Source organism: Triplophysa rosa, linkage group LG15, assembly GCF_024868665.1.
Source record: "Triplophysa rosa linkage group LG15, Trosa_1v2, whole genome shotgun sequence".
Taxonomy (NCBI): domain Eukaryota; kingdom Metazoa; phylum Chordata; class Actinopteri; order Cypriniformes; family Nemacheilidae; genus Triplophysa; species Triplophysa rosa.
In genome coordinates, this window is record NC_079904.1 from 10,883,919 (window position 1) to 10,898,173 (window position 14,255).

The 14,255-nt window shown below is 39.1% G+C and overlaps 3 protein-coding genes across 4 annotated transcripts in view; 2 read left to right on the forward strand and 1 right to left on the reverse strand.

The window, feature by feature from the left end:
- Positions 1-5,842, forward strand: part of btbd7 (BTB (POZ) domain containing 7) — a 64,764-nt gene extending 58,922 nt beyond the window's left edge. The window contains exon 11 of one of the 2 annotated variants that reach the window (XM_057352387.1): positions 94-5,842. In XM_057352387.1, coding sequence (XP_057208370.1) covers positions 94-750 — 657 coding nt within the window. In that variant the 3' untranslated portion in view covers positions 751-5,842. The remainder of the gene's footprint in view (positions 1-93) is intronic. The other variant, XM_057352388.1, reaches the window with a different exon arrangement.
- A 131-nt stretch (positions 5,843-5,973) lies between these two features.
- On the reverse strand, positions 5,974-10,777 carry ubr7 (ubiquitin protein ligase E3 component n-recognin 7). Its single transcript, XM_057352389.1, has 11 exons — positions 10,433-10,777; positions 9,965-10,098; positions 9,713-9,773; positions 9,519-9,614; positions 9,226-9,279; positions 9,005-9,110; positions 8,783-8,904; positions 7,283-7,474; positions 6,972-7,140; positions 6,783-6,844; positions 5,974-6,703 (listed from the first exon to the last, which is right to left on the reverse strand). The coding sequence occupies exons 1-11, from the start codon at positions 10,643-10,645 to the stop codon at positions 6,611-6,613; spliced, it is 1,302 nt and encodes a 433-aa protein (XP_057208372.1). The 5' UTR covers positions 10,646-10,777; the 3' UTR covers positions 5,974-6,610.
- A 182-nt stretch (positions 10,778-10,959) lies between these two features.
- Positions 10,960-13,584, forward strand: si:dkeyp-55f12.3 (uncharacterized protein LOC568418 homolog). Its single transcript, XM_057352390.1, has 2 exons — positions 10,960-11,176; positions 11,697-13,584. The coding sequence occupies exons 1-2, from the start codon at positions 10,981-10,983 to the stop codon at positions 11,789-11,791; spliced, it is 291 nt and encodes a 96-aa protein (XP_057208373.1). The 5' UTR covers positions 10,960-10,980; the 3' UTR covers positions 11,792-13,584.
- The last annotated feature ends 671 nt before the right edge of the window (positions 13,585-14,255 follow it).

Here is a 14,255-nt window from a genome sequence, read left to right on the forward strand (position 1 = left end):
TTCATACTTGTTTTTATATTCTAACGTTTACATTTGAGTTGTGCGCTTTGCCTTGGGATGATGGTAATGTTTATGTTATTTGAATTATTCCAGCAGAACAAGGAACCCGTTATCAATGAATTCATGCCAGACATTGCCATGGGAGTGTCTGCAATGAGCCTGAAGGAGCGGCGCCTTCCGGAGGTCTCCATGGAGATGGAGAGTCACGAACCCCACCTCTCCACCGCTCCGCCCATCTCCCACAGCTACTCCAGCCGCCACCCGCACTCCTCGCGCAAGCGGCATGCCGCCGAGCCCAAGCCCGAAGGCCTGCAGCCCGACTATCCCGATCTCTATGAGTTCCCAGGCCGCCATGTGCCTCCGTACAGTGGACCGGACCTTTACATCCACAGCCGTCAGGCGGGCAGTGGCCCGCCACCTCCGGCCTACTCTGAGCCTTCAGACCCCCTCCGTCTGGATGTGCTAGAACAGCCTCCGCAGAGACTAGACTTGGCGATTGTCTCACAAGGGGGTGGTGTTGCACAGGGTGTGCACAGGTCACGACCTATAAACGAAACAGATCTCACCTGTGGACTCGGCCCTTCTTCCGAACAATATGAGGAGTGGCCAACGAACCGCCGGTCGGCTCCTGAGGGAATGGGGCTGGTGTTAGGAGGAAACATAGGGACTGGGGAAGAGGGAGCGTTGGGTGCACGAGACCGCAGGTCACCCAACAAACCCGACTACTCTTATAGGAAGTCTGCTCTCTGACCCTTGGTTAAAAAGAGGGGGCGGTGATAACAGAGATTATGGACTGATATAAAAGTATAAGCTAACAGGTGAGGCACCAGCAGTCCTGCACTTTGTGTTCTTTAAAGGGGCCACGGTATCTTGAAGCGATGAACGTTGTAAGCTGTGTGGGTGGCTACCTTTTAACAGGTTAAAGGCTTATGTCACATCAACTGCTCCAGATGGGTGTTAAAGTCCAGAGTATGAGGAGGGCTTGGTTTGGTTTGGTTGTGTGCAGCGTGAAGAGCGAGGAATAATCTGCTGCTTGAACAAGTTTTGTCAAGACTGTAAATTACGATAAGTCCTCTTTCCCTCCACCTCATCCGATGTATGTATCGCTGTATGGTCCTTGACAATCAAGACTCGAACTGATTTTGCTCTCTGGGAACTCCAGATCTGCATATTCATGTACAAAAATCACAGTACGTTTCTTTTACTGTCATTCGCCCGACACGAGCCAACAAGGATGACTGGAAAATTATATATTTATCTAGATGCACACATTTATCTTTCCTCAGAAGTAAATTGGAAAATATGAAGGCAATAAGTTACAAACTTATTACTTTGTCTAGTCCTTGACAACCCCCCCCCCCTCTTTCCTTTGGAGAAAAGAGTGGCAGTAATAGCTTGCGTAATCCGCACCATTCCCTGGCTTTTACATTAGCTTGTGCAATTTAAGAACCTAGATGGAACATAAAAGGGAAAACAAATAAAATCCCCTGTCTCCTGTGAGGCAACTTCTCAAGCATAACAATAGCTCAGATGCGTCATCACATTTGAAGTGTGTTGCATTTTATTGTTCCACAACCCAGATCTGGAGTCATTCCTGTGTGTATTTAACTTAAAAACCGTCTGTCCACTATAACAAAAATTGCCCCCTGCTTTCATTCAGGTTGTCTTTGTTCAAGACTGCAGTTCCTCAGAGATGCTTCACTTCCTGTCTTGGTCTTGGTGGGTTGATTATTGTCAGCCTCATATTCAATCAAGCTCAATCAAAGCGATCTGCATCCTCAGTCCTCTGGGTGCCAGCGGTCCACAAGGCAAGAATTCAATTGCTGTTCTGTATTAGCGAATGAGTGAGCAGGTGACCAACAATTATGATGTCAAAAACAGGCCTTGCAAAAAAAGAAGCGTCACGGATAAGGATTTCGAGAGATTTGTTTTCTTTATTTTACGGTTTGTTAGATAATACTTCACAATACAATATCATACACTGCTGTTTTAACCTTTTTTTCAACTGTGCAAAAACATTTATTTTAATATTCATGAGCTTTTTCTTCTTGTACAATAAGATTCTTTCTCAGATGATGCTGACACAGCAAATATGCAGGCTTAAGCTAATGAACAATACGTCATGGTACTGTATTCTCACACACTTCAAGTAAACGGTTATATAAGGACCAGGAGGGACTTCTGTTGAATATTCAGTCATCAGCCACATTCATCCCACGTTTAGTTAGAGCACAGGAAGCCTTTTGTTGGTTTGAAAGCACAAAAATACTGAGAATGTCTGAATTATTTTTGGTCGGATACAAGTGCTCGGTTTGTTATATTTAAGTATGCAGGCCCTATGAGTTGTTGGTTGTTAGGTTGAATTAACAGTTGGGTTCAGATTTTTTGCTTCAGCATAGAAGGAACATTTCTCATCCTCGTCATGTATTGTTCTCCATACCCCAGGCACTTTGAGCAGCAGAAATGGCCTTAAAATTTGCCTCTCCAGGTGGACCATGGGGGTTAAACTGCTATATCTGCAGCGATGGCCTCATGACCTTCATCTTGAATCGCGTAAGGTCTCCTGTGCCACAGAGAGCGACTCTTTCTGCACGGTCTCTACCCCTGTCCATGTTCTTCGCAGTCCATTCGATTTTCCCTTTCTCCTCCTTTATATTCTTTTCAAATTATTCAGACCTCTCGAGTTTCACCTTGAACATTACCATCCCGGGACTGGAGCCAACAGCTGGAAATCACATTTTCTCCACTTTTTCGCTTCTATTTCCATGAGGTCTTGCCGTGTTATTCGATTGAAGAGTCAACATAACCGCACAGTCAAAATGGTCAAATAAAGAGTTTTCTAGGGGAATTTGAGGAGCGATGGCTGTAGCTGACGAAAATGATCCACCCCATCTCGAAGAATCATTTGTGGTTACTAAATCTACAATTGACGTTCGTATTATTAATGACAGGAAGCGATTATTCTCCATCTACCCGTGAACTTTGTTCAGAACTGTTAGCTGTGGCTGCACTCCTGTAAACATGTCCTGCACCTGTAACACGCTCCTGTTGCAACCCGTCAAACCTGATGGTGTCACGAACCTGACAGCTGTAGTGTGTGATCCTGTGTAGCTCAAGAGGTTCAGATCCCAAATTAGATCTGATCTCAGAGGGTCATCTGAAACTGACCGAGATCCATACAAGGCTTTTAATGCAAACGCTTGTATCCTCTGAATGTCACGGATGTAGTTCTGGAGATCTGTGAATGTCACGCAGGCTGTTCACATGCAATGATTTTTGGTCCCTGATGCAAATGCTTTATTCGGCATATAAATTAAATGAAAAACTGTATGTTTTCAACAGTGATGGTTTAGTACGTATTCGTTGGCTCTCTTTAAATGCATTGAATCGCATGTAATGCAGCCTACTTCCCTGACCTTATTCACGTTCCTCGGCTAAGAAAAGCAGGGTGAACTTATTTATCATCTCACCCTTGCTTCATAAATAGACAGTTTACCTTGAATTCATTTCTTTTGAAAGACACAAGAGCATGCGGCGTAGTCACAGAAACCTTTTGACCTTGTTCCAGCAGACTTCACGTCAGCGTGACAGTGAAAACTCAATCTAGCTGACACACGAGCTGTTTTACCGGCAGCTCACGTTCTTCTTTTGATGTGTCAGAAGCTCTGTCTAAAGCTTTTTCTCCGGTCATTCAGATTCTCAGTGTTTTAGATTGTAGCTCAGTATTATGCGCCTCCCACATCCTCATATACTGATGTTGTTTTGAACTGGGTCAGCTGTGGTCTGTTGAGAAAAAACCCTCAGTAATGACATTTTTCCTCGTCGCATACTAGTTTTGATTTTCCAGCCTAGTGCATTATCTATAACTACAAGCATCACGTAATTGGCACCAGCACTTCCCTCCGAGGCAGCCGGGAGGAGATTTGAAAGTCTGTCGTGTCGTTTTAGCGAATCGCGCGGGCTGCATAGCCATGACCCAAAATCGACAGATGGATATTTAGGCCCACTGCTGCTACTCTAAGGTTTTTCTGCCAGCGGAGAATATCGTTCCTTGACGTCAGCGCCGATCCCCGCAAAGGCTACAACATAGTCCTGTATAGACCCAGCCATGCCTTAATCTTAAAGGGCGATTTGGTTAAACTCCTTGGATTGCCTCTGCTTTACTCAGGCCATGTATAACTCATTTATTTCATGTTATATAACATTGAATGTGTCACATGTTCACATAAGGGTTTTATTTTTGATTGCTGTAAAAGTCATTGCACACGGTTGAAGGTATTATTTTGTATTTGAGAGATGCACGCTGACCTCGTAATGAATACATTTCTATCACAAATGCTTTTTGCGGTCATCTGGGAGAACCAAGTTGAAATGCATTTGACCTCTCCCAGATGAGGAGCTCGATGCATTAAGTGTCCTGAAGGACTTGTGAACATCTTACTGGCACGTTCTGGGATGTAACATTTTCATTACGTAAAAGAATGATGGGTTGAGTTTCGGAGGGGATGAGTTTGGCCACCGTACTTGACAGCTTATGCCAAGGAGTAAAAGCTAGTACAGATGAAGGTACCCATTGCACTAAAATTGTAATTAGTAACTCTTTTTGATGGTAATGCGTGAAAGATTTGTTGTGGAATAGTGCCCTCTGTTGGCTCTGATTTATTTTGACTGAAAGTTCTGTCTATACAGATTCGCAGTTGTTTTACAGATTCATTCCTTATCATTTTAGTATTATACTTGCATGGCGTTGCGTTATTTATCTCCAAAGTGCCGCAAGGCTGTATGAACGAAGGTTTGTTCGGATGTGTGAAGGGCAAGGGAAGTTCTGTTTGCAGATTTGTAAATCGAGATCTCCAGGTTCTCTTTTGTGCTATCTCTCTTAAGGAGACGATTTCGTGCCTTCCCTGCCTGAGGCTGGGCTTCCTCCACACCCTTTTGTCTTATGCAAGCCGTTTCTACAAACCTCTGTTAAACCGTCTCTTTGTAATACTGTAGCCAACGCTTAGTGTGCATAATGTTTATTTTGATTTTTTTTTTTCTTTAAAAAAAATATTTTTCAAGATTTTTAGTACCTTGGATCACAGGCCTCAGAAATATGGTGTTTTGTTGTATGTAAAATGTAAAGTTTTTATAAATATATATAAGACATGCGATATCTATTTGAGACATTTTGTGTGTGCGTGTGTATATATGTTTGTGTATATACGCGCACATATACAGAAAAGCATTTTTTTGTGGAGTTGTGGAAAGTGTCTATTTTTCTATTCTTTTCTTTGGCCGGTGTAGTTATGAACTTTGCTCTCCAATTAGGTGACTAACGTCTTGGAAATAAATAGTTTTGAGTTATAATGCTGTTTATTTGTCGTTTTTATTCATTCAAGCATTTCAGATCTCAGGTGCAATAAGCAACACTTTGCTGTTGATTTTATGCTATTGACGCATTGCCAAGTAGGAGGAAAAAGCTTCCAACATGACAGATTTGAATACAGGTAATTGTAGTTACACCTTGTAGATGCTCTATTTTATGCGTTTTAAAAAATAAAGTTCTTCAATCTAGAGACCTTGATAAGCGTTTAGCATATTATTTTTTTTTACTGTGTATAATTCTCATATTTTTTATTTTCATCATTTTAAAATTCTGTTGACATACACAAAGTTCCAAGCCAAAAATACACTGAAATGGTGTGCAAAGCTCAGGATTACTTGATTGATAAATCACATCACATATTACTGACTTGTTCATATAAATCGTAATTGTCATCAACTCGAGAACAGAATTTCGGCAACGCATTACAATAAGGTTGCATTTACTAACATTAGTAAATACATTAACAATGAGCAGTATTTTTTTAATCCTAACTTACAGTATGTTAATTTAAACACATTAGTAAATACTACCTTAAATTACAACCTTATTGTAACATGTTACCTGAATTTCTTTAGTTATCTTAGGAGAAATGTCGACATGTTAACTATTTTTATCATTCTTGTTTATTTCTTAAAGGTAAGACATTAAAAATGAACAGAAACTACAAAAAAACTTTAAAAGGGCAAAATATAAGAATGTTTTATCATGATTACAGAACTGAACCATGTGAATATCGTCAAAGCTTTGCAGATATGACAGAAGTGAGGGAATTTGCAGTATTGTTAGGCTTGTTTCCTAAAGTACATTTTTAAAGTACCTAAGACTTGAACATACCTCACCAAAATGAACACTGACTGCAGTCATGTGAATTCGACTTGCAAAGCTTTCCATAAAGAACGACACAATTCTGAATTGCCCGTGGCATTACAGAAGTGCTTTTACATGAACCTTTTTCTTAATCTTCCTGCCCATAATGCACCAAACGCTAACAGAGCCAATCACCACATTCAACATGATCTCAAACTCCAGCCATTAAAGGACAACCAGAAAAAACAGTAACAACTATATCTTTGGAATACAGAACCTGATATACATTAAATACATGCTCAAAATCAAACAATGTTATAAGAGCCTGATTTAAACTGCATATTTATTTTATAAAAATGTACAAGGATGTTCTTGCAAAAAAACTGAGGGTAAAACAACGTGATGTAGCTGGTATGCTTGAAATGGCTGGACGGCTTAGCTGCAGTAGAACTGGCCTGCGTTGGCTCTTCGTCTCTTACGGCTTTGCTGCTGCTCAAAAAAGAGCCGAATGTCCTCAGGTGTCACCACCTAGATGAGAAAAGAGAGATTTTACACCCACCAACAACATCTTGCCACAAGACATCTTTAAATACTCAAGAGTGCTTACCTTGCCCTCTGCAGCAAACCCTTGCAGGAAGTCCTTTAGTTCTGTCTTCATATCATTATACTCTGAGAAAACATTTCAAATCAGTTTACTTCATTTTAAGGGGTTACAGTTCAAATCTGATGAAAACTATCTTTGTTTCAAACAGGTTCTAGATAAGGATGCTACAGTAGTACAACTAAATGTGCAAACCATGAATGATCTCCAGCTGCTGAACACGATTTAGGTTGTCTAGGGCTGACATCAAGGGGTCACGACCTGCTTGTTCAGCCTGCTCTGTAGACTTGCCCTTGTTCTCATATGCTAGGACCGTGTCGGCCTCATCTGTGAGGAAAGACACTCCTGCGTCTGCATACAGGATCTAAGCCAACAAAACAGATACACGTGCTGTACTAACCATGACACCACTAACAAACAGTAGGATGTTCCACCTTCAAACTTGGTAGCACCAAGGCCATAGGTTTGACTCCCAATGCACAAATAAAATGCATACTGAGCAGTACCTTGCAGTCAGCGCAGATACACAGTGTGGTGCGCCAGGCTGCAGGCCAAAACACAGCACCCTGTTGAGTCCGACTCTTTCCTGAGGCTTTCATCTCTTTCAGCTTACAACCCGAGCATGAGACATCCTCAGAGCAACCTTCAATATCATCCTGGTGCTTCCGCTTACAGCTGGATGTCCCATTGACCTGCACCTGAGGACAGAGACAAAGTCACCAATCAGCCACCTCGATCACCTTATCTAAATGGGGTGTAACAATACATTCATGTTTCGAACCTATACACAACACTGGTTTCACAATACGATAATAATATCACAATAATTAGCCATTTTTACAAATTCAAATAACTTCAAAACAAACAATTTTCACTGGAATTTTTGTTGTTCATGCAACTTGTTATAGAACAATCATTAGTCGGCTTTCCATCCAAAGTTGCGAATTTAGCTTATGCGCAAAATTGGAATACCGCATAAAACATTTGCGACCAAGCACCATTTCCATCCAACTAGTCAACCGTCACTTCAATACACTGGCACTAAATATCAGTAAGAAAAGCCACTGAATATAATAATTTCATATATAATAATTACTTGCGCAAGCAGACGAAACACAATAAATGCGGTGCTTTTTGTGTATGCCTGCTGTTTGAGAAACGCAGTCGTGGCAGTTCTGGGAGGCAATTACAGAAATACTTTGACGACTTTGCTCAGGCATTTAAGAATGACCATAACAACATTTCAGAGGCTGTGTAACAAGATCAGTACTCTGGTTAGTCAGGTTATGCCGTCTCATAGCGCAGTTGCATGACTTTTTGGAGGAATTTATTCGGCGAATGCATTTCCATCTCCCATTAGTCGCATTAATCCTTTTACGCAAAAAAGAAAAAACACCTCCATCACAAGTTTCCATCACTTGTTTCTGATGCGAAACTTCAAAATGCGCATAAAACCAAGGTGATGGAAACATGGCTATTGTTCAACTGAAACTGCTGTATGTAAAAAATGATCTTAAATGAAATAGACGAAATAAAAATGTATGTTTATTAAATTAAAATGTTTATTCTCTCTCTTGCTCCAGCTTTAATCCTAGTAAAAAGGCCTTTTTAACTATCGGTACTGTTTAGCGTTTTGACAAAATGTTATATGCTCTCCTACTTGTAAGTCACTTTGGATAAAGCATCTGCCAAATGAATAAATGTAAATGTACATGTACATGTAGAAAGGAAGAAAGCTAAACCCTAAGAGAGGTTCTTAAAGCAAAATTTAAAGTGCAAAAAAACATTAAAGGCCCACTACCACCACCTAGCGGTGAGTCATCAAAATTAAATGTCAACTCTTAAGTGTATTTTAGGTTGTTGAACATTAGTTCTTAACTTGAAAATAGTTTAGAGTTAGAATTGAGTTTGCTTGTCATCAATGGAACAAACATTTTGGAAAAAAAGCATCATTCAATCACTATTCGATCACATATTCAAGATGAAAGAAAATACAGCGCAGAGACCTTTTCATCCACAGGGCTGCTCTGGTTCTCATTTTTAATCATCTTCTCTTCTTCATCATGTTCCACCTCCACCTTTACATCCTCCTCTGCTTTGCATGGACTGACTTTTGTTATGGGTGGCACTGATGCAAACAATAATCAAACAATAATTCTTCATAAATGCTCTGTAAATTCCTCTTCTCGTTTACAGATTCTATATAAACAAAGGAAAAACAACATTACCTGCCATTTGTGCAGCATACCTCCAAAGGAAATGTGCTTTAGTCATGCAAGTCTCGCAAATCATTTCTTGTAGCTCCACACAATCTGGCACTACACAACCCAAATGCTAAGAGAAAAACAAAGAGGTTTTTAGACATATCTCTAGCTAGTCTAAGGGCATCTTTAAAATTTGTGTTACACTACAACACATATTATTGTCAGAAATCTGATTTGAAACTAACCCGACCATGAAGCCAGTCCTCACACACAACACACTGAATCATCTCATCTGGAACCTGGTAAGGGAGAAATTTAATTCTATAAATCTGGATTCAGATTCATATACCGAACCCTGATTCTGGTTACTGTAATAAAAACCGTTCTAATCACTACTAATGTTTTTAAACAGCACTCTAAAGTACAGTGGAATCACAAATATCACAATACAAAAAAATGAATAAACAGAGAATGACTATGATAATATATGACGATGCTATAATCTGCATAACAAAAGATTCAATCTGAAGCTTGTTACCTCATCCTCTGGATCTGGATAGGGTCTGTCACATGTGCAATACAAGCCAAAAAAATTGTGGCTGTATTTGTTCCCTGAATTTAACTTCTCTTTATCCTGCATAGCAGAAATACATAATTGTAGTTTCTATCACTTCACTTAAAACTAAACACATAGATCTGTACTAAAAAAATAAATAATAATACACAACGTACTGCAAACAGTTTGCATTCCATTTCCCCAAATTTGTCATTTCCGCAATCACATCGGAAATTCCTAAAACACAAATAAAGGACTAAATGATTAAAGCTTGTTCAATTTATTTCATAACTAAACAACCATACATTGATTTTAGAATATTGACAAATTGGGTCAGAGTTGCAGTATTTTCACATACATACAGTACCTTTAAAAACATTATCACAAAATGAAAGTGGTTATTTCTAGACGATGGAGGAAATATTTACCTCTTAGTATACAACTCAAAAAGGTCATGGCCTTCATGACACTTGTAAGAACATGCCAGACAGACTCCAGCTGGCTCTCCTCCCTTTGGTGTACAGGTGTTACACGCATACAGAGCTTGACGCTTCACATATCCCTGTTAAGATCAAAATTAACATCAATTCATGTAATCCTCGACCTCACAACACACTTAGACGATTCATTGCATCTACTATGAGGTTTAACAGCACTGAAAATCCATCTATTATCTGAGCTGAGCTTAGATGACCACGACAACAAAGTATGCTTCAAATCGAATATAGGCAGCATCAAAGCATTGATAATAATGCATCAGTACACTCCAATAAACATCATAAATTTGATCGCTAACACGAACTAGGAAAATCTGTCGACTATGTGGGTTCATAACCTGTATGTTTTGTAATTATTATACAATCTTCGGATTCACAAACAAATCGTGCATGTATCACCTCTGGATAGGAGCATTTCTCTGAATCACTGCCACCGAGGACAGCGGAGGCTTCATTCTCCAGTTCTTCATCTTCCTCTAACACGTCCACCAGAGATACAGTAGCCTCCTCTCCATCAATTGCCGCCATCCTTGAAGAACTCGAGAGCAAAAAAATGCTTCTAGTTCCTGTTCCAGGGCACAAGAATCGTCTGACCTCTCTAGCAGATCGCATTTACTGATCGCCAGCAGCTCATCTGCAATACAACAAATATTAAAATGCGGGACGATATCATGCGATTTGACATTACCCGAAAGATTCAGCCAGAAGAAAATATTACAATAACAAAAAACAATGCTGCTTCCGGTTTATGTAAATACAACCGTGTTGGCGGGAGACCTGCTACGCGAACTAAAGAATATTTTTATATGACAGCGTTGTTTTTGTTTTGTACATGAAAATAGTATGCTCGTATAAGCTAATTGATACTGGATAAATATGGAAAAATGAAATTATCACGAAACGAATTCAACGGTTCGGGGGTTCAAAGGTCAAAGTTTGTTTTCAATATGGCCACGTGCGAGCTGAAGGGAGAGCTGAAATACAGAGATGGACGAACAAACCAATTTACAGTGAAAGTGGATGATAATTTAAAATCAATGATATCCGGTATCAAGAAATTAAGTGCTGATATCTCGGACGTTTTGACGGTTCTTGTTGAACAAGAAAAGGGCTCGACGGGAAATATCAAAGACGTGGATGATGGTAAGCTGCTCTTTGAGTCTGTGAGAAAACAAACAAACAAAAGAAAAATATATATATAATGAAACTCGAGCAAATCGGAAGATGACCTGATGTCTTCTGCCTCTTAATTTTAATTTGTCAACACGTTTTTAGATGCACGTGCAATTTACTGTGTTCATGCTGTTGTAGCTTATTAAAATAATGTTGGCATTGAAAGCTTGCGTTACTGTTTACCATGAACCATCATAACGTAACGTACAGTTCGGGAACGTATCTACACAGCAAAGTCTCATGACTTAACTCGCTGTTAAAGTCTAGTTTAGGGTCACAGTACAGCTTTTCAGTTCCTGTTATCATATGCATGGATTTTACACAGTATATACAATCGTGGTTTTTATATCACGGTATTGTCAATACCGGTATGCTGTAACACCCTAGTCTAAAAGTAAAAAACGCTAATACTTTATTCAATTTACAGAACCAAAGCACTTGTTGTTTCTAAAAATGAGTCATTCTCTTTATTTAAAATGTCATATCCTAGATGATGATGAAGATGACAGTGACGAAGAGGACAATAACACGAAAAAGGACACCAAGACAAACACAGAACCTCCAAAAAAGCGAAAAAAGAATTGACGACCATGATCCTCAAAACTGTCATACTGCTGTGATGTATTTTATTACATAAAGAGATGGTTACACCCATTCCCCTCATTTCAAAATTTGATGACTGCCATGAACAGGTCAAGAATGTTGGGAGTTTTGCCTGATTTTTTTGGTTCCTTCTTGTTTTTGTTGATTTTTTTGTTATTGTAAGTTATTTTTGATGTTTTTGTGTGCATCCTCAAACTACCGGTTACTGGTGTAGTGGGGAAATTGTTTATCAATTACAATAATCGCGACATTTTGGCTGACATAAAGTTACATATTTACAGCAGTTATCACTCAGTAAAGTCATTGTACACCTGCAATAAAGTTGTAAAGCAATCTGACCCATAAAATGTGTGTTTCTGATTGACAAGTAACTTGTCGCTTTTATGAATATGCATTGCACATTACATTTCTTTATTGATTTGTATCAGAATCCAAACTTGGTTCATATCACAGTGTATTACGATTGCAATGGAAAGTTAATAAATACCTATTGTTCATGGTTAGTATTAATTCACAGAAACAAGCCCTTTAAGACAAAAAAACGATTTGCCTTATTTTGAACATTTTAACAAATTAATAAAACGCATGACTGAAGATGTATTTCTTAAGCAACTCCTGGGTCTTTGGAAAAGGTGCAGTGATAGAGGTTGATATTACAGGGGCTGGTGTCGAAACTCATGTTTAGATAAAGAGTTGTGCTAGACTCATTACAACCTTCCTCACACAGCAGTCCTAATAACCTTTGCGTTGCTTATGTGAGATAAGCTTTCCACTGTAAAATGATGTAGATGTCCCTCAACAATTAGATATTTGAGTGCATAAATATTACAACAGAAATAACCAAATAGTACCTGTTTACCAAAACCCACCTACAGACGTGTACAATTTTTAATACGAGAACACAGTTATCACTATGACATAATTAGTATTAGACTCCTATGTCTGATGCACCCAAGAAGTTACATTTGAATGTACAATACTGATATGAAACCGTACAAAGTTATCACAGATAAGAAAAGCGTTAGCTCAGTCAAATGCTTTCTCGTTTCTCTCTCTTTGATTGTTTTAATGTAAAAGTTAACACTTTAAAACATCATGTGGGACATTACTGGAGTTTGTTACTCCAGTGGAACTATTCAATGTTCTTAAAATATTACATAAACAGCTGAAACACTGCATTAACAACATTTACACATCTCTGCTTTGATCTTTTATTATTTTCATTAGAAATTTTGATTCAAAGTAGTAAACCTACCCACAATTAAAAATTGTAATTCACCTCAACTGTTCAAGTAGGACATAGCATTTAGCTCTGTGAACATTTCACTAGCTTGCAAAGGTAAAATGACCTGCCAATATTCTGGGTTACATCTTGGGCAATGGCTTGATTGCCTCAGTTCATCTGTCAAATTTCAATTTAGTACAAAATTAAATGAAGTCAAACTTTTTTTTTTAAGTATTCCAAGACTGAGTCAGCATGGATAGTCAGCAATACTTTTAGATTCTGTTATAAATCTATTTTAAACGCACATTTATTTTGCACTCCAAGTTTGAACATAATAGCCTATGGTCTTCTGCTACATAATAAAAAACTGCAAATCAAACTATTAATTTAAAAATAAAAAGTCCCTTTTTAATGACTACAAAAAAACATCCAAAACTATAGAGACAACAGTGCAATAATCTTGATTATGAATGCACTTCTTGCATTGGCCAAACAGTAAGACGCCAAAAAAAGATGGCCCAAGAATCTGATCCCACGTCCTGAACAATGTCTTCAAGTGTCAATCAGCTGCAACCTGCTGATCTGATTGGAGGCCTTGGCAAAGGTTTGGTGGCGGTTGCAAAGAACAGCAAGGCAGATGGGCAGAATACAGTATCCCACCGTTTTGGGGTCCGCCCTCGTGCAGGAATACAAAAAGAGAAAGACCTGCAGGTAGGGAATAAGAAAAATGGCGGCCCACACCCAGAAGGGCAGGAGAAGAAGTCTTGTTTTCAGAGTCTGTGTCCATGAGGTTGACGAAGGGGTGGACGACGATGCATCTTCCGACCATTTTGTCTGTGTTCCAGCCACCTTTTCTACTTGTGACAGTGCAAGCCAGTTGTACGTTTGGCTGATCTCAAATATATAATATGCTGCAGCAACACTGGCCAACAGGTACAGTCCAACACCTATCCACCCCATCCGCTGACGGAAATTCATCATTCTCCATGCTCTTCCCTGTAAAAAAACAAACAAACAATGTAAAAGTAAACATTAGCAAGATATCAACAAATCGCATGGTTGTGAAATCATGTGACAAATAACGTGACTTTTTCCAAAGTAAACCACGTCAAACTGATTTTACTGTAGTTTCTCATTCTAATAACGTTACATTGATTCATTAACAACTTTTCTCACCAAACAATTAGCTAGCTTCCTTCACGTTGTATGCAAACACATTCA

Excerpts from the sequence above, each read along its gene's own strand:
- ubr7 (XM_057352389.1), bottom strand. The coding sequence starts at position 10,645 with ATGCGATCTGCTAGAGAGGTCAGACGATTCTTGTGCCCTGGAACAGGA. Across the intron at positions 9,774-9,964 it reads TTTGAGTTGTATACTAAGAG|GAATTTCCGATGTGATTGCG; the intron begins GTAAATATTTCC and ends TTTGTGTTTTAG. Across the intron at positions 9,111-9,225 it reads AGGACTGGCTTCATGGTCGG|CATTTGGGTTGTGTAGTGCC; the intron begins GTTAGTTTCAAA and ends TTTTTCTCTTAG.
- si:dkeyp-55f12.3 (XM_057352390.1), top strand. The coding sequence starts at position 10,981 with ATGGCCACGTGCGAGCTGAAGGGAGAGCTGAAATACAGAGATGGACGA. Across the intron at positions 11,177-11,696 it reads TATCAAAGACGTGGATGATG|ATGATGATGAAGATGACAGT; the intron begins GTAAGCTGCTCT and ends GTCATATCCTAG.